This window comes from Balaenoptera borealis (assembly GCF_965194805.1).
Source record: "Balaenoptera borealis genome assembly, chromosome: 11".
NCBI lineage: Eukaryota > Metazoa > Chordata > Mammalia > Artiodactyla > Balaenopteridae > Balaenoptera > Balaenoptera borealis.
In genome coordinates, this window is record NC_138868.1 from 34961862 (window position 1) to 34981850 (window position 19989).

Here is a 19989-nt window from a genome sequence, read left to right on the forward strand (position 1 = left end):
TTCCACAAGTAAGGTCCACACTACAATGGCAAAGTCTAGTTAAAAGTTTTAATTTAGTATGTGAATTTCCACCTCACCAAAAAATTCAGATACTTTATCTAGAGACCAGATCAACTTTGAAACTACCTTCAAGATATCTCTAACCTTCAAGTAGATAAAAATGGAGAATTGAAATAGAGCTGTATAATAAAAATTTGCAAATATTTCTGAGGCAACAAAATGACCAGTAAGAGTTTTAAAATTTACTTTAACGACTCCATTTCTAAAATATGTGAATACTAAATGTATCTGTTATGTGTAGTAAAAATATCTTGTCACATAGCCATACATTTTTTTCTCTCTTGCTTATTATCACCATTCTAGTACATAACATATTTTCTTACCTCTGAATGTTTTACCACTTTAAATAACCTCAAGCTATTGGTCTACTTTCCAAGTTACCATGAGGATATTTACTTGAAATCTATCATCTACCTACTTTTATGAATTCAAGTTAACAGAAAGTGGCACTTTACTATATTTTGACATTCTTTTAAGATTTCTTTTCTGAGAAAATTTCACAAGCCATCAGTTGCTTCTGTGTTACCAATAACTGGCATTAAGAACATTAGCCTTTTTATTCTTTAAAAGAAAGATTATTCATTTACGTAAACTGTTTTCTCCTTGTTTATACATATTGATGATTTCAAACTGGGTCTCAAGAGATGGATTTCTTGGAAACTTAGACTTTTGGAACTGGAATGGACATTAGAGATCATCTACTCCAACCCCTTCATTTTATGGTTGAGGACACTGAGCCCAGAAAAGATAGCTGAGTGACTTTGGGCAAGTTTACCAAGTGAGAGAGCCAGAATCAGAAGCCAGGTCTCCTGACACCAGTCAGGAGCCAGGTCTCCTGACTTTTAGTCCAAGGATATTTCCATTACACATACACTGACTCTCTATTCTTTGAGGCTGTCTTGGGCTGCTCACACTGCTTAAGCTACTTTGTAAGTGATCACATTCACCAAATAAAATGCTTCTGATGACAAGTCATGGGACCTTGGAACACACCTGTGTAATCAGGCTATACTCATAATCATGATTTCCCCCTGCCTGGAACATCTCAGGGACTCCTCGTTGAGCATGCAATAAATTATAGGCTCCTTAACATGGTCTTCAAAGCAGTATACGCTCTAGTCCCAACAAATCTCATGAAAGTCTCCCCCTCTTGATCTACACTGTTGACACTAGCCTTTGTTCAGTTCTTCTAAGGCGCCAAACTCCTTCCTATCCCATACATGCCATTCTTTCCACACAGGCTTTTTTCCCACACTTTGTCTGGCTAGCTATTAATTATTCTTCAGGTCTCAGTTTTAAATATAAGACCCCTTAAAAAGGATTTCCCCAAGCCCTCTGATCATTTGCCCCATTCCCACCTCCTTGTTTTTACATCCTTATTGCAACCTATATCTTTTAGTGTTTATACCAAGTCCAATTAATGAATTATTTATTCAGTCACTTATTTATATTAATTTCTTGTTCAATCTACTCCAAGCTCTATAAGAACAGGCACTCTGTCTATTCTTAGTCACCACTCTACCCTCTAGCACTTAGCAGACTGTGCTGAAACACAATAAACACAATGGCTAGTATATTTACTATAGCTAGTTGATTACTATGTGCCAGACCTTGTTCTAAAGCTGACAATCTTACTTGATTCTCCAACAATCCCATGAGGTTGGTACTAATATTATATGTATTTCACAGATGACGAAACCCAGGCACAGTGCATTCAGGTACTTGCCCAGTATCACAGAGCTAGTAAGTAATGGAACTGAGATTTGAATTCAAGCATTCTGATTCCAGAGTCCATTTTATTCAAATAATTATTATGCTGATGTACACCCAAATATTTGTTGAATAAATGAATGAACTTACCCACCAAATCAAGTTAATCATATCACTGAACTATATAAATGGAATAACACCACCACGTATAGAGTTTATGATATGTCAGGCATTAAGTAGTATACATATTTTAATTATTTAATCTCACAGCAACCCTACTGTCATTACCACTTCACAGATGAGGAAACTAAAGAACAGAGAGATTAAATAACTTGCCCAAGATCATATTGCTAGTTAAGTGGCACATCTGGGGTTCAAACACAGGCAGTTTATTCCAAGTCTGTGCCTTAACTTCTATACTGCCATGCTGTGACAGCCCATATCTGAAAACAGCTCAAAGTTAATAAAATATTAATATAACAATAATTAGTGAACACACAAAAGAGGGAGGAAACCCATCTGTTTAGGCTAAATTGACATCCTCTATATAATGGAGATAAATAAAAATGCTCTTCCCTTGTATAAATGAAAGGTAGCCCTTCCTTCTGGTGGATATCACTCCATAGCACAGTGAAGGGGCTTCCTGGGGAGTGATGGATGTGAAGGATGCCTTCTGCATTTCTTCTCTTACCCTTTAACTGGGCTCCCTTGCAAAGGGCACCACCTGCATTTCCATACGCGGTAGCCCTGGTTAGACTACATAGAATTGTCAAAAGCATGTGCACACAGTAGGGAAAAAGGAAAGATCTAACTCTAGGATAAAGGCTTAAAAAATGCAAAAGCAATGTAAAAATCCAGAGCCATGGTGAGCAAAAAGAAAAATCTTGCTAAAATGTGCTAAAACCTTGTCAAACCTTGCTAGAATTACAGATGCACTATGCTGTACACTAAACTCTTCAGTTTCAGCAGCTAGAAGGTGACGATAACAACACTTACCTTGAAGGAATCCTTTTAATAATAAAATAATGTTGGTGAAATCCTTTCTGTAAATGATAAAGCACCATGCAAATTCTATGTTTACTCAATATTCAAATCTTATAAACTCTATAAGGATCCTTTTTTCAGGTCTTAAAACAATTTTGTTCTCTGTGAAAAATTACTAGTGAAAAAGCATTGCTTTATATGATGATCCTTTGAATGTATGATTCCACTTTGCACATGGTTGAAATTGTATACTCTGAATATGCCAGCACAACAGAAACAAAAAAGGCAGCCTTAGCATGAGGTAACATTTTTCTCTAAGACCGTCCTTTTGGAAGAATACTTAAAAACAAAAGTGTAATGAAAAGAAAAATTTTAGTTCAAGGTTGGATGACTCCAGTCAGCTCATTTGGACAAAGGATAGATGTTATTGTTCCAGAGTCTGGGTATTCATCAGTTTTAGAAGGTGTGTTATAAAAGTAGGGCAAAGAAATCTAGCTTTAGAAGCCAGATTTCACAGACTGTGGCCCGTGTGCAGTGTCAAAAGAATAGGCCCAACTGGTCAGCTACATGAAAGAAAAGTAAAAATAAATCAGATCAGCAAGGGTGTAGATGAAATGAGCAATTTGACCACACAGTTACAATGCATGATATGGGAATTACTAAGCACAGTTAATGTGAGAGACATTGGGAAATTCATTTAAATTCTCTATATGCTTCAGGTCTCCCAGATGCAAAATGCAAATAATGAAAGTTTTTCTTTCTAAAGTGGTGTCATATGCTTAGGAGAAAGACACTACATGAGCAGGGAGAATAAACCTGTTATCTTTGCTGACAAAATGAGATCTTATAACCTTACCTAACAGATTGGTTAACCACAAGGCCAGATCTTCTTTCATCGGTAGCAAATTAGCTTCATGTCTGCTGGCCAGCCACTGGTTGTACTGATGCATATCAGAGAGGCCAGGTCCACTGCGTACCTTTGGGCTCAGAGCAGTGCACATTATTTATCCACTTGTAATACCTGTTTTGGAAACAAAAGAGCAATTGCTTTTTATACAGACTTCTCTTGTTAAAATCTCACTGCCAATGACACAGTAAGGAACAGGATCTGTGGACGTTTGGATGACAAGTCAGGTTATTAATTATTAAACCCCCATGAAACACTGTTTGCTTTACCTGTACTGGCCCTGTCACTTTTGACCAACTACTTGGTAGGAAGCAGCAGCTGTCAAAGGTCAAATAGAAAAATCAAACAGTAAGCTCTCTGCTTGTGTAAAACATCATATTTGGAAAAACGACAGTTTCTAAGGAAAGAAATTCTACTTATTCAAAAACAATAAAAAGTGGTTGATTGAAATTTTGGTATCCAAATTGTAAACTCCCATTGTTTGGGTTAATTTTTGAAGCCATCGATTTCCACAGAATTTTAGGACTGAATACTAGCAATGACAGTATTAGCAAAATTTCTTATAAACTTATGATCACTACTCTTAAAACTATTACCTATGAGATTAAGCACAGCCCTTGGTTCTTTGCAGATGGCCAAGTAATCATGTACTTATACTTTAGAGAATTGGGTGGGACATGGAGGAGTGTGTCCTTTTAAAGAGTCCCTACTACACTTCTCTTATTTTACAGTTAATGAAAACAAAACCAAAGAGGAAGGGTGACTCAACCAAGATCATATAGCTAGATTGTGGCAGAGTCAGGCTTGAACTTGGCTCTTTACTCTAAGACCATTACTGTTTTCAGAATGACACATTTTACAAAATAGTGTCATCAGGAACCCACGTTATAACCCAGGAATTACACCGTAATTCTAATAAATATCGTCACAGGTTTTCTTTTGTCATACTTTGTACCTTCCCACTTCGTATGTTTTGCATACTAGGGTTTGTTTGTATTCATGTTTAGCAAAGAAGTAATTACATTACATATCTTATATCTACACAATAAGGGATGATTTCACTAACCTATGAGTAACACAGTCTTCTATGTGGGTTGCAGAAAAGATGTATGAATATATACTTGGCCTTAAATGTAGTACTATTGTATGCATTATTTATAGGACCTAAGACTACAGATGTAATATTGGAGCAGGAAGGTAATAAACTCATAAGTTTATGTGTAGAACTCCATTCTGTATGCAGTGACTATAAAATAACCAAATGCATGATGACTGAATGAAATGAAAATGAAAATGTTTGCAAATGATAAAATGTAAGATTTATATGATATAATGGGGTTTTCATCTATATTTATTACTAATGGTATTTTAAGTTTACCAATATAAGTTGTATATACCCTTGTCAGTTTTATCATTTGAAACGTTACATAGCATTCTTTTCCAATTAATCTCAAACTCTAATTCTCTTAGCCTAGGTTAATTTTTGTCTTTTAAAGACAGCTTTTAAACAAAATAAGACATTGGTGTTCAGAAAACTGTAAAATGTGACAGTCTCACAAACATTTTGCTGTAGCATTAGAAAAGACCGCTGGGAGCATGGTTAAACACCTAAAAAGTGTCATAAATATATAATTTAAAAGCACAGACAATTTAATTTCCAGAGACATTATGCTTTGAAGTAATTTTTGCAGAAAAAAATTACTGTAAGTTTTCTTTGAAAACACCTTCTATAAATCTCTGTATATCTAGTCATCTAAAGTAATAACTAGTGAAAATGTGAAATATTTTAATATACCTTGTCATATGCTACTAACTTGTCATTACAGGGACCAGAAGATCACAACTGTCTATTTTCTTTTGCAGTTAATCATGACATTATTCATATAAAGTCCAAAAGATTCTCCAAACCCTGTGACTAAACCAGAAGGCTAAAACATTTTTTGCCCCAGTTCTTTAAAAAATAGGTCCAACCCCAGGAAAACAAAACATTTCCCAGTAGTTGGTTTGGATTCCTACGGGCTAGCTAGCCTCAGAAACAAACATTTAAGTAATAATACATTTAAGCACATGATTCATACATTTAAATAACTAATTGAAATCTTAAAAGGGTTACCTCTAAAATGCCTTTCTTCTCAAGACACAATATCTCCCACTACTTTCCTGAAAGTGAGATGTGGTAGTTCAGTAACTTTACCTACATCCTATTATGTTCTCTGCAACTTCCATTTAAGCATCAGAGTCCTATTTTGCTTTGTAAAAGCAAGAAGACACCTCAGATTTGTAAGCTCATTGTCCAGCAAAGAATTCATCAAGGGATAGTTTACAGTAAGCCTAATGGCATGTCACAGTTTCAGTGAGCCAGAGGGACACAATCTGTCCCCTCAATGCTTCTAAACAGTGAAGTTTTTATTTTCCTTGACAGTGGCACATTTACTTCTCATGCAGTCTGCCCTGTATTTTGCCAGAAATGTAATTTAAACTATCTTCTAATATTTACAGATGATCATTAAGTTAAAACAATAAGAATAACTAAGCAATGTTTGTTATGCTGCTTTGTATATAATCAAAATTATATGTAAAGTTGAAAAAAAAGAAAGAACAGAGTTATAGTTTCCCAGGAGGCAAAGGTAGGAGAAAGAAGGCTTAGTGGGTAATTAGCATCCGATAGAAGTTAAACAATGAAACATATGCCAAATATGTAGACACCTAAAGTCACTGTCATAGATAGGGGCTCTTCTGTTTAAGTCCCTTTTGAAAAAAATTAGGATTTTGATCCAAATGCTTCTGATCCTTTTTTCACATTTTAAATCACCATCAAACTTGGCATGACTCTGTGGTTTAGCTGAAAGTCATTACATGGTGGTCTTGGATTTAAATATAGCTGAGATATGAATAGAAAAGATGAAAATGGACCCAGCTAGCAGGATCAAAATTTGGAGTGTGAATTACCCTATGTTGAAGCAGTTTCCAAATGAAATGATTAAATTGCGGTGAACAAAGGTCAAATAAATTTATATTACCCAGATAAAAAGATCACTACAGGATTAGAAACATTTTATAATTTTCAACAAATGTTTAATCCATCTGAATGAGTTGAATTACATCACAAAGAACAAATTGCAAGAAAAAGGTCATTTCTGATCTTTTGAATTCATTCAAACGTTTTCGAAAACCACCAGAGATACCAAGGGGTAGCTTGTTTTTAAGGGGTAGCTTTTAAGACAGGAAATGATATGACACACTGACTTGAAGAAAAAAAATAGGTTTTGGAGAAAGAAAAACTTCTTTTTTTGTATAACATATCTAAATACTGAAAGATGTTACTATTAAAATTCATATAACCTAAATATTTAAAAAGCTTGATAAGTAACTTCAGTAATTACTAAGCAAAGCCAATCGCTTTGAAAAAAGGAGTAAGGATTCAAATGCTTCTATGCCTTATTCAGACTATGGCTTCTCCAAGCTTTATGGGTCTATCTAAAAATGGATAACTCAACCCTCAGGATTTGGAATTCAGAAAAATAAAACTTAAAGGGAAAAACATGCAGAAACTTAATACAGAATTCTTCAAAGAATGTGTGTGTGTGTATTTTTTTCTTTCTTTCCATAGAAGTGATTCTGGAATAACCATTATGAATATGATGAGCCTTGAACCAGCCCAGGGGAAGAAGAAAAAATTAATGACTCCATAAGTAAAATATCACATGTTTAAAGATTCTGTTTAGTCTGTTGTTCCAGAATCCCAGTTGAAGACATAGTTTTGACTCTGAGGAAAAAGTATTCTTTTTCACCACCTAGAGGTGTGCTTCGATTATGACCAAGATGGTTTCTGGTTTATCTCTAGTCTTTGTTGCCATATTATAAAAAAACACAACACACACACAATATTGTATCACAATATTGCAATATCACAATATTGCATGGAAAATAAATTGGAAAGACAGAAAAATAAGAACAAAGTGATAAACATTATATCACTACTGTCTGATATGAAATTCTGCTGAGAAGCGTGATTAATAGAATATTAGAGCTGGAATCAGAAGTCCTGGGGTCAAATACTGGCTCTACTACCTGGCCATTTAGTAGTTGTTCTATCCTAGTTATATGACTTTTTCTCTTGGTACTTGAGTTCTCCAGTATGTATAATGGAGGTTAACACCTCATATATACGTGTGAAGATGAAATATTTGTGTCAGTATTTGGCATATATTTTATATTCAACAAACACTAGCTAAATTGAAATCATCACCATAGGAACTATGCACAAATAAAGCTTCCACTGACTTATTTTAAAAAGAAAAGAAATTCTGTAACAAAAATAGGAATATTTTGTAGAACTCTAGATAACTAAGAAAAGACAAAGGGCAGGGGGAGAAATGAAAACAGATAAAGAATTGATGAAATAAAACCATAAATAATGGAAAATCCCAAGTTTTCTTCATATTGAGAGGGATGAAACTCCCAGGATGATGAGTGAAATACTGAATTCCAAGATGGGTAGTTTACATGTTTTCAAAAACAAATTTTGGTAACATATTATACTTCATTTTGGCATCAAAGACTCATAAGCTATTAAGAAAGGGGAATGCCATGCCTCTCAAAATAAATGTGAAAGGATGTCACCACACCCTTCACCCCCACAAAGACACCTAACTGTGGCCATTTAAAACAGAGTGCTAATGAACCCACAGTCAAGGGTCCCTTCACTAAAGGCCACCTTTGTTCTGATTTAGAGCATCGACCTCCCCTCTGTCTAGTCAGTTTTGTGTGCTATGGGTGTGAAACAACTAAGAAAACAAAGTTTATAGGCCAATAACACTGTCTTTTACAATTAAAAAAAATAAAAACACCTTAAGCCAAACACCCTTCCATAATCTGGAAGGAGAAAATGCTATCTTTCAAGCTAGACTCAAAGAATTAACAACCAAGAATAGCTCTAGATGGCTCTTTCACCATTCTGAGTTCATTCCGCCTATGTGATTCACTTTGGCTGGCCAATAATATATCTACAAAGCTATATATTCTCAACCAGTGTCATGAATGTAAAATCTTAACCTAAGAATCTGAACGGAAAATAAAAGTCCAAAATGTAATCAGAAAGGTAATTCTAGATCTTGTAAATGGACCTTCGCTTCTGGCTCAGGGGAGCAACTTGTCCGAAAGTAAAAAGCGCCAAGTGTAAAGGCAAAATGATACTCATTACTAGTTTTTCTAATTATATAATAAAATCTTTAAACTCAAATGAACCTTAGAAGATTTACCAGCCAAACTCCTGGTTATTAATAAGAGACTGGAAGCCTAAGACGTTGTGGCCAAAGTAACAAGTCTAGTTAGTCAGTCATTAAAAGTACCCTACTCAGCCCTCCTGGTGCCCAAACTCAAGGAATGCTAACTCTCTTCCAGGAATCTCTGTCTTATCTTGCAGCCCCATGATGATTTGTCTTGAACCAAATGATGGTATACCTACAATAATAATTCCTTCTCAAATCATGACCAAAAAATTAAGACTGAGTGGGAACTAATTTCTTATATTTTCTTGGCATTAGAGATTTTTAATTTTTTTTTTTAAAATTATACTAAATTATTCTTCCAAACAATTTAGCTCAGGTTTCTGGACCCCTACCAGATTAATTTCAAACTTAATTTGAATAGAAAATCATCTGAAAGTCATTAATTGATTAGGATATTTGAGGACTTACATCAAAATTTAATCTAAGTTGATTAAGGAAATCTTAATTCATAAGAAGACGTTGCTGTGTGTGTGTCCACGTGTGTGTTGTTTGCAATAAAAAGGTTTCTGTTTTACGTAACTATAGTGTAGTTGAGAGCTAGCAGAGTTCTACATTCTGTTGAATATATATGTACTCTCATGTAAGGGGAGAGCATTTGCAAAAACTCAGTTGATTTGACTCTGAAAACATTTAGGACAGAAAAATTACACAAGCATCTTACTCTTTTTGCCAAGAGATATTTTCTACCTTTACTCCAATTCTTTTCTCTAGTCAGAAAACACTGAGTGGAAAATCTTGACAGTCATCCAGGAGAAATTAAAAGAAACAGTGGGATCTCTATGCCACCATGTCAAAACCACAAAGATACCAAAATTACCTTAACATCAGCTCCAGTTTTAACAACTCCCTCTGCAAACAAACTGTTAGAGCCTCATTATTTGGTTTCAACCAAGGAAACTTTGGCCTTCCAAAGGCTCCCAAAGTCTATAAATATAAAGCAGGCTTGCAGGCTTGAAGCAAAATTCTAAAATTATGCATAACATACTTAGGATTAATATAAGACCTGACATTCTTCCATACCTGCAAGTTTAACTAAAATTTCTTACCAAGATACTAGGACACTCAGTGGCAATCACAGGACCTTTTGCACCAGATGAAATAAATTTTGCCTTGTGAATTTATTTCCCAGCAAAGCGCAGTCCACATTGCAAAAGTATGGTGTTTAACACTAAAATGAAGAACTAAGCCCCAAGTTCAGTAGCACACAGGCTGAAATGCAAGCCACATTTCCCTTTCAGAGCCCACTCAGGGAGCCGTGTACTAAAGCTGCAAGGTGCATTGATTGCAAAGGCTGCCTGTCCCATGCCTCAGATATCTGTCCCTTACCTTGTCTTAGGCACTGAGAACCAGGATGCCCATGTTGGAGAGGACCACCACAGTCACCACCTCCTCCTCCACAGTTAGGGGGGAGCATTCCTCGAGAAGGAGCTCATTGATCAATTTCAAAGACAGGCTGGGCAAACCAGATTCCAGCTGGAGTTAATCAGTGTCCACACTGCTAAGATGCTGGGGAAGAAAACCAGTGAGCACGAGGTCTCCTTCTCAGCCTTGTCTCTGTGAATCTCAGGGGATAGATGAGGAGAAAAGGTGGACTTCCTCTGCCTGGCTGGCAACTCCGACCTGTCTGAGCCTTTATTTAACACTAGGAGGCCTAATGGGTGTTCCTGTGCACATGCAGATCTTATTTCCTGGGCATAAGATCTCCCATAGCTGATCTAGCTTTGTAGGAGAGGGTGCTTGGGGAGAGGGAGGAGTTTACAAGAGAGACAGTAAAGTTTTGCAAACTCTTGACTGTAAGTGACAGGATGAAGATGAAGAAGGTGGGAGAGAGGAAAGGTTTTGATTTCCAAAAAGGTTAACTGGAGGAAAGTGGACAATCCCCCCGCCCCCCCCCCCCCAATTGTACTGAAAGGTAGAAAACAGAATCTGTTAACCCCTGCTTTTGCTTCCCCTCTATTCAAGAGAAACTTCGGATGTCTGGACTAGGTAATGGCAATTTATTAGGCTGATAGGATTTAATCTTGCCAGAATAGTTAATGCCTCCAAAGCCAAGTTGGCTCCTCTGCTCCCCAAATAATTTCAGATTCCAAAACCTTACTCTTTGGACGAGAAGAACAATACCATGCAAAAAAAAAAAAAAAAAAAATTTCCCCAAAGGGGGTTGATTCATAGGCTAGCCTAGCGTTTGTTTATTCACGTAGCAAAAGCTCGACTCTGTCAAACTCATCAGTGGAACACAGTATCACCCCAAATCACGCGTGTCGCCCTCTTTCCCCCCCTTCCGGCCTCCTTGACTCAAGTAAAGCACTAAGGATCAATCCATTAAGACCATCCCCCCTCCGCTTTCCTCTCCTCAATAAGGGGTAACGCTGAGCCTGCAGACAGAGACCCTTCTGCACGAATGCATATGTGTGTCTTCACAATCGTTGTGCTAACGAGAAATCCTCACTCCTGTCCCCAGTTGGCCGAGCCGCCCCAGCGGGTTTCTTCCTTGCGGCGGTCATTTGGGCTGGTCCACAATAGGGGTGAGGAACACATGGTCGCTTCCAGGGAGTCAGAGAGTCACCCACTGCAGTGACCACACACCGAGCGCCAGAGCCCGTCCGGCTGTCCGAGGCTCTCCACCCTTCCCAGCCGCGTGCCCGACGTTTACTGGCAACGACGGCCCCCCTCCCCTGCCGCCAGCCGTGCAGCAGAGGCCGGGGCTCCGCAAGCCGGGCTGCAGAGCGCTCACGCCGCGGCGACGGCGGCGGAGTGCGAGGCCCGCCCGCCTGCTCACCCCCGCGTCCGGAGCTGGGCTGCTGGCGGCTCTCAGGGGCACCGGGGCTCCCGGCTCGGCTCCTGCAGCGTCTCGGGGCCGGCCCCCTCCCGGCGCGGGTCCTGCGGCAGCCGCTCTCCGCACCCCACCAGCCCGGCGGCAGCGGCAGCAGCTCCAGCCGCGCTGCCCCTCTTCATACTTCTCTGATGGCTCCTCTCGGTGCTGTTTGGGAAAACGATTTTTTCCCCCTGCCAGAAACAGATTTCCTACATTTCATCAGTCCACATAGACCGAGCGGAAGTAAAATGCTTACTTTTTCTGGTGGACAGCAAACGCAATTGACACTGATTTACCCTTCAAACGGGGAGAGATTGTATTACAAGCCCTTGGCAGCAATTCCGAGGTTGGGGCCAAGCTCCGGCCCCCTCCCGGTCCCCCAAACACTAACCTAAAGGGCGGGGGAGAGGGGTGGGGAGGGGATCATATTTAACTCGGAGGTTTTAACAGAGTCAGTGGCTTTAGCACAATATTAAAATTGGGTGTTGGGAAAGTTTTGCTTTCCTGGCCAGTGATTTTGCAGACTCGGAGGCATGAGCTTGCCAGTAACTTCGGCCACTCTTCGTTCAAATTGAACAATTTGATTTCTTACAACTCCCTTTAAATATCAGACTTTAGAAGAGGCTGTATTCACGGCTGTTTTCGCTTTACAAAAGGAAATACAGTTCCACCCTTCCTTCTCTCAGCCTCAGCTCAGTATTATGTTGAATGTCATAGACAATTTTCTCCAACTGTTGTTTATTAGGGTATGTATTCTGAGACGAAAAGTCTCCCCATGAAGCAGACAGATGTTCAAGTGTCTGCTTCACCTCTAATAGACACGTGACCTCTTGTTGAGTGTCCGAATCGCCTCAGGTTACTGCTTTCCGTGGAGTGTAGGTGAAAATGATCACACTTTTTTGTTGTTGTCGTTTCCATGCTCATCAGTTTCACAAGCATTTCCATCCAATGATCGTGTGGCACAGGTATTCTAGTCCTCTCTTGGATATCATGTTTAAGATGGTGAGCAATGTACCAACACACCCAGCCCAGCCTCCCCCCACCCCTCCAAAAAATAGAAACTACCTGTGGATGGATAATAGCAAAGTGATGTGGGTAATTTTAGATATAATTGAAAAAATGCATTTTGTACTTATTATTGCTTTCATCTGGAAATGGATATTGCTCTAAAACATCTAGAAACTGCGTCAGTTCTTTGGTTGTAGTAGCGGTGCAAATAATGAAGAAGGGAAGAAAACAGATGGAAAAGTTTGGTGGCGTTGAACTCCAAGCTTTTTTTTTAGTTCAGTTGGGTACTGCAGTTAGCTCCATATTCCTCCTTGGGCTTCCCAGAAGACAGGGAAAAGAGCCATTCCTCATTTTAAGGAGAAACAGCATTATAAAAAGGCCTATCTTACTGCTTAGATATACATCAACGAGAACAACAAAACATACAGAACAGGTTACTGATGAATTTGAGCAATCATTCTGATCATAAAAATTTTCAAAATTTAACCGGATAGATCTGAGTGTTACTACAGGCCCAACAAAGAACTCTTAGTTTCTGAACCTATAAAATTTAAGTAAAATCAAACATCCTTGATAATTTTTCATGATCAAAATATCATCAGCCAATAAATGTTAATTTAAGTATCTTCAGGGTATATATGAAGAGTTCAAAAAGTTTAACACCTAGATTTTCAAAAGCTCATAGTCTCCTCTTCTTTCTATATAAATATTCTTGTCACATTATTCAATATTGACATTATAAAAAGCAAAGTGTAAAGACAGTATTTTTGTTGATTAAGGGACAATGTTAAACCCAGTTTGGGAAAATAAGGAGGCTTCCAGAAGCTTTGGGAGAGCATAATCATTCATATTACTCCCTTTCATGCCCCTTTCTTCCAGGTATTTTTACTTTTAAATTCTGCCTTATATCAGATCCTCTGTCCTTTTTAGCAAAAGCCAAAAGGAAAATACTAGGAGAAATATGTATTTTCTCCCTTAGCATCTATGAGCTGTGCTGAGTATTCTTTTGGTGACAAAAGAGAAGTAATACAAAAGATTTCTGAAGAGGCAGCAAAGTAGTGTTTTCATTTAAATTTTTTTCAGCATTCGTAAAAATTTCCATTTGATCTTTATTTTGTGTTTTTGGAAATCAAATTTATACTTATGTATTCCAATCAGTCACTTATAAAAATTTGTCAGAAAATCTTTTCATCCAAGAATTTTCTTGCCTTGGTCTCAACCTAAACATATTTGTCTTAGGAAAACCATAGTGCAACTGACTCAATGAAAACCTCCCTGATGTGAAGGTGAAGGAAGCAAATGCCTCACCTAACGGGGTGAAAAATGTCTAAATACATTCTTGAAACATAATGGCATAAAAAGGAAAAGTCAAGCCAAATTTAAAGAAAACATAGTATTGTTTTCCTTTTTAAGTTATCACAGTTTTGAAGACTTTATATTACGAATTCCTGGGTTACTATGTTTTTCAGTGTTCTAAACCTTCAACATTGTCTTCCATATGAACTGTGCCTTTTTCTAAATGTAAATATATATATATATGTGTGTATATATATATGAATATATACATATATGTTTAAAATGAGCAATAAAATTATTTTTTTCCTCATCTATAGGTTAGCCTCTCCTCACCCCTCACCCTCACCCCCCACTCATGGAAATAATATAAACGCACTTATTCTGAAAAGTGGGACAAACCTTCAATAGATGATGGAGATTACCGGGAATTTTGAAATAAATAATGTGGGAAGAGACACTAGATTAAAGTAAAATAAATTTCCAAGGGTGACCAAGACATTCTTATATCCCTAAATAGCTTCGAAAGGGCACTTAAAGATGGCAAGGGATAGCTTTAGAAGCAAGTGAGAAAAATGGTACAGAAAGCAGCATGAAGACATGTAATGTTGCTGAAGAAATGTATAAAGCAATGTAATAAGTGAAAACATTTATTTACGTTTTATTGAAATAATTTATCAGTGATGTAAAATATGTTTGTATTTCCCTACCTAGCTAGCATCTTGGCCCATGATACAGGCCTTCAGTTGATTTACATTGAAATAAATTTTTTTAAATCTCATAAGGCAAACAAAATGGATTTTATAAGTCCTAGTATGGAAATTACAAATACTGTTAGGGATAAAAAGTCAATGTTATTACTTTTTATCAGTATTCATGTATAAAACTACAAAGAATGAATTAAATGGGAGAAATTTTACTGGAAAAGTTCAAGATATACTCTCAGTTTGATATGCAACTTAAAAAAAATCTATTGCTTTACTGTCAGTGGAGAACTTTAAACTTTATAAGTACAGCACAACAGTAGCACAGATATCCGTTCCCTACTGGGAAGATGCATATTTTTGCAAACTGTGTTATATATGAGCATATGTCTTCTAATTTTTACACAGGGGATAGATTGAAATCATTTTATGAAATATGCCATCTATCTTGCCTAGTTTTAAAATATCCTATGCAATATATACTGTTATGTGATTTTTCTTGTGTAGGTTGGAGTCGTGTTTTTTATTTTTCCAAATATTTGTGTGGTTTGTTTCAAAATCTTTTATTAAAATATCATGCCATCCTAATTGCAAGAAGCTCGAATTTAATATAAAATATTTTTACTTTTATAACCTTCTCTTTCTTTTACATGACTGTCATCTCCAGTATCTAAAATACCATTGAGCATAGAGTAGGCACTCAATAAATAATTGTTGAATGAATAAACGACCATAATGGAAGAAGCCAATCTCTTAGGAAGCTTACTGCTAATTGGTTAGATTTTTATATATTGTCTTTAATTTAGTAGTTTGGAACTTGGAATAGAAAAATAATGTTAAAATAACATTATAAATGATGGTTTCATCCTCAAGTTAGTTAGAATAATTTCAGCTGGTTAAATGCAACTAGAGTTCAGTAAAACAGATGCTTGCCTGTGTGCCAGGCTTATAAATGAGGTCAGTCTGTGTCACTTGTCGCTTCATTAAAAATCAAGGTTGATTTGGACTCAAGGTTTAATTATAACCAATACTATGAGTGCAATGAAAAGTAATAGAAAATATTACTACTTCAGTGGCTTTCAAACTTTTTTTATTGTGACCCACAATAAGAAATACATTATGGAACAGTCACATAAAAACACACTCAGACACACAACCAAAACATGTTTCACAAAACAGTACTTACCTTCCTCAGCTAATGCACTCTGTTATTTTTCTGTTTGGCTTTATTCTAGTCTTTTCTATGCCATTCAGTTGAAAAGAAATGTTGTTGGGGAATTGCTAAATTTATTTCACAACCCACAATTTGAAAAAAAAATCTGACTTAGAAACTAAGCTGAGGAGAAGATCCATCAAAATTGAGGTAGGGCATCAATGAACAGATGGTTTCATTATAAAGAACAAAACAGATGTGCATATATATTCTCAGCGGTAGATGACGTGATGTCCGTCACAGTATCTCCAACATTGTACACCTCACACCTCCATGTCTTTGCTCATGCTGACTTGAATGATCTTTACCTTTAACTTTCTCCCTTTGAAGAAATCAGATTCATTCTCCCAGGACCACCTTAATCATCATCCTCTTTGTGGTTCTCTTGATCTCCCTGACAGAATATTGCTGTGCCTCTGGGTCCAGTGCTCTGGGAATTTTTCCATTTCTTTTATATCTCATTTAGGATGTAGTATCACAATTATTTTCTTATGCATATATCTCCTCTACTAAACTGTGAGTCCCTGGAAAGCAGGAACTAGTTACCTATCAAGTCCTCAGCACAGCACCAAACCCAAGGGTGTTGAATGACTGAATGAGTAAATAAATGAACCATAAAACCACTGAATATCTGAAAGGGAAAACTCAGGTGTCACTGGGTGATGGGACAGATACAGGAAGGAAGGACTATGCCCATCAAAAGGGAACTAAATAGAAATCCCTCTGTAAAGATGGCACCAGCTATTAATTTTGCATCATTGTGGACAGAAAAATTTACATTATAGGTGAAATTTTGCTGTCACATTTCTTGGGACTCTATTGCAGGTAGACCGTGGTTCAGTTATCCATTTATTTATTTATTTATTTTTTAAAAATTTATTTATTTTATTTATTTATTTTTGGCTGAGTTGGGTCTTCATTTCTGTGCAAGGGCCTTCTCTAGTTGCGGCGAGTGGGGGCCACTCTTCATCGCGGTGCGCGGGCCTCTCACTGTCACGGCCTCTCTTGTTGCGGAGCACAGGCTCCAAACGCGCAGGCTCAGTAGTTGTGGCTCACGGGCCCAGTTGCTCCGTGGCATTGTGGTATCTTCCCAAACCAGGGCTCGAACCCGTGTCCCCTGCATTGGCAGGCAGATTCTCAACCACTGCGCCACCAGGGAAGCCCTATCCATTTATTTTTAACCCTGATAATGATAAATTTAGGATTACAGATCTTCCTCCGCTTATGGTGGGGTTACATCCTGATAAACACATAAATACATGTAATATACCTAACCTACATTAAACATGCTCAGAACACTTACATTAGCCTACAGTTGGACAAAATCATCTAACACAAAGCCTATTTTATAATAAAGTATTTAATATCTCATGAAATTTATTGAATACTGTGCTGAAAGTGAAAAACAGAATGGTTGTATGGGTAAAGAATGGTTGTGAAAGTATTGGTTGCTTACACTAGTGACCACATGGCTGTCTGGGAGCTGTGGCTGCCCGGCATCGTGAGAGAGTAACGTACTGCATGTCACCAGCCTGGGAAAAGACCAAAATTCAAAATTTGAAGTCTGCTTTCTACTGAATGTATTTCACTTTGGCACCATCTTAAAGTCAAAAAATCATAATTTGTACCATCATAAGCTGAGGATCATCTGTATTTTGTTGAAGGATGAGAAAGCTTGCTGAAATTTCCATTACTGAAACTATATCTTAGTTCACAAACATGGAATCTTTGCCACTGCTGATTTATACGAAGCATTTAGAGAAATGGCTCTTAAACTTATCTCATCAAAGGGCTTTTCTAGTATCAAATAGTAGACCAGGCAATATGCCAAGAAAGGTAGCACATCTAACTCAAAGTGAGAGAACTGTACAGGAAGGGGTCAGGGTCGGTGGGGCTTCTCTTGGCAGAAGGAAGTGTTGCCATCCTGCTGCTGTCGCCAAAGCCACTTGGACTCTAGAGCCATTTGCAAAGAGATTTCACCAGCCATTATTCCCACCAAAGCTGCCAAGGAATAGACATATTAAATTGTACTAATAATAGTTACCGCAGTTGAAATAATAACTAAGAGTCCAGATTTGGAGACAGACAAAACCAGGGTCAAGTTCTAGCTTCTTCACTTACTTGCTGAAAATTATAGGCAAATTACTTCACCTTTCTAACTATAAGTTTCCACATCTGTGAAGTGGGGTTAACAAATAGCCCCTCTCACAGGCATGTCTAGAGCATTATATAAAATAATACATGTAAAATATTTAGTTTACTGTCTGACATACAAGTGCGAAATTAAGGTTAGGTATTTTATTATTAATTGATGGCCTAAATCATCTTATTTACTCATTATAATAATCCCCTGGGATAAGGAAATTCTCATTATTAAAAATACAGAAGATCAGAGAATTTTATGTGTCCTTTCTCTGAATCTTTCTCTCCTCCCCACTTTATGACATTCCATTTTATACCCTTTTAGATATCCATGTTTTTTTCATTCGTTATTTAATCATTCATTCTCCACTTCCTCTGTGTAATTATTTTTTGATTTGTTACTCCTTTTATTTAAGAGGCAATTTCAAATTATGAATGGGCAATTAATTACAAAATACTACTGATGATTTACAAAGACATATTGGTTATTGCCTAATACTTTGTCCTTATCTTTATAGAGACTGGTTTTTTAAAATACATATTCTGATCCTATGAAAAGCATTTCAAATACCATGTATTTCTATGTAAGTTATCCTATTTAAATGTTAATACAATCTGTTTGCATGTAGATTAAAAAAATCAAAACATGAAAATATCAAAATGCCAAGTTATAATACAGTGTTACAAGTGGATTAAAGTATAAAATGAAGTCATAATACCAAGGCTTTTTTCCTAGTTTATGAAATCTTCAGTTTAGTGAAGCTTAAATCAAGACCTAAAAATATCTGGAATTGTAACTAAGTTACAAATAAATGGTCTACTCCCAGAGGTCAGGAGTCTAATTGGAATTATTGACTCTCCATGGAGAGTCATTCTGAACCTCTGTGTAATTTTTATATAAAGATGAAGTTGCAGGACCAGATCATAGGTTAATAGGAAAAATGAACTATTAAACTGCACAGGTTGAGTCAGATTCATGTCTGAGTTTGACTGATTTGAAAGTCTGTGTTCATTTCCCTCCTTCCACTCTTCCTTTTTTCCTTTCTTCATTCCTTCCTTCCTTCCTTCCTTCCATCCTTGCTTTCTATTTTCCTTCTTTTAAGGAGGGGGAAGAGTCTACACATTAAATAAATGTATGTTAAAATGTTTAAATGTAATAATAAAATGCTCTGACAAAAAAGTTGAATCATTTCTGAAAAGAGAAGACTGTTTCTGTCAGGTACCCTAACTCAACTGGATGAGCTGCCCCTGGTGCTGAGGGTTCCACATCACATAGAATTACGTCAAATCCCTTACAGCAGTGGGAAAAAGAACTCACACTAAGAACACAGCAGAAGACACTGAGAAAAAGCTTCTGAGCAGGAAAAGTCAAGAGAAGGTTTCAAACTCTACATGAAATTACCTCTTTTCTTTTGGCTTTAGCTGCAGGAGAGGACAGACGAGAGTCAAGGAAGGCATCTTCCTAATTGGCTCCTGTAGCCTGAGCAGACTGAATAGCCCAGAGACTGATAGATATTTATTTTACAGAATTGGCTCATGTGATTATGGATGCCGACAAGTCCCAAGATCTGCAGGGTGAGCTGTCAACCTGGAGTCCCAGATCTGATGATGTAGTTCCACTCTGGATGCCAGCAGGTTCAAGAACCAGGAAGAGCCAAGGTTTCAGTTTGAATCTGAAGGCAGGAAAAGGGTAATGTTCCAGTTCAAAGTCAGTCAGGTAGGAGGAATTCTCTCTTACTCTGGGGAGATTCAGCCTTTTTATTCTAGTAAAGTCTTCAACTGATTGGATGAGGCCCACTCACATTAGGGAGGTCAATCTGCTTTACTCAGTCTACCAATTTAAATGTTAATCTCATCCAAAA

General features: G+C 37.3%; 1 protein-coding gene and 1 long non-coding RNA gene across 15 annotated transcripts in view; one reads left to right on the plus strand and one right to left on the minus strand.

The window, feature by feature from the left end:
* LOC309606032 overlaps positions 1 to 19989 on the plus strand; it is a 1194635-nt gene that overhangs the window by 292241 nt on the left and 882405 nt on the right. The gene's annotated exons all lie outside the window — the stretch shown is intronic.
* GAS2 (growth arrest specific 2) overlaps positions 1 to 19989 on the minus strand; it is a 159725-nt gene that overhangs the window by 108103 nt on the left and 31633 nt on the right. For 2 of the 14 annotated variants that reach the window (XM_082342504.1, XM_082342501.1), the window contains 3 exons: positions 19530 to 19800; positions 17442 to 17517; positions 3611 to 3775 (listed from right to left, as the gene is read on the minus strand). In XM_082342504.1, the coding sequence (XP_082198630.1) occupies positions 3611 to 3755 (145 nt within the window). In that variant the 5' untranslated portion in view covers positions 3756 to 3775; positions 17442 to 17517; positions 19530 to 19800. The other 12 variants (XM_082342499.1, XM_082342498.1, XR_014231597.1 and 9 more) reach the window with 11 other exon arrangements.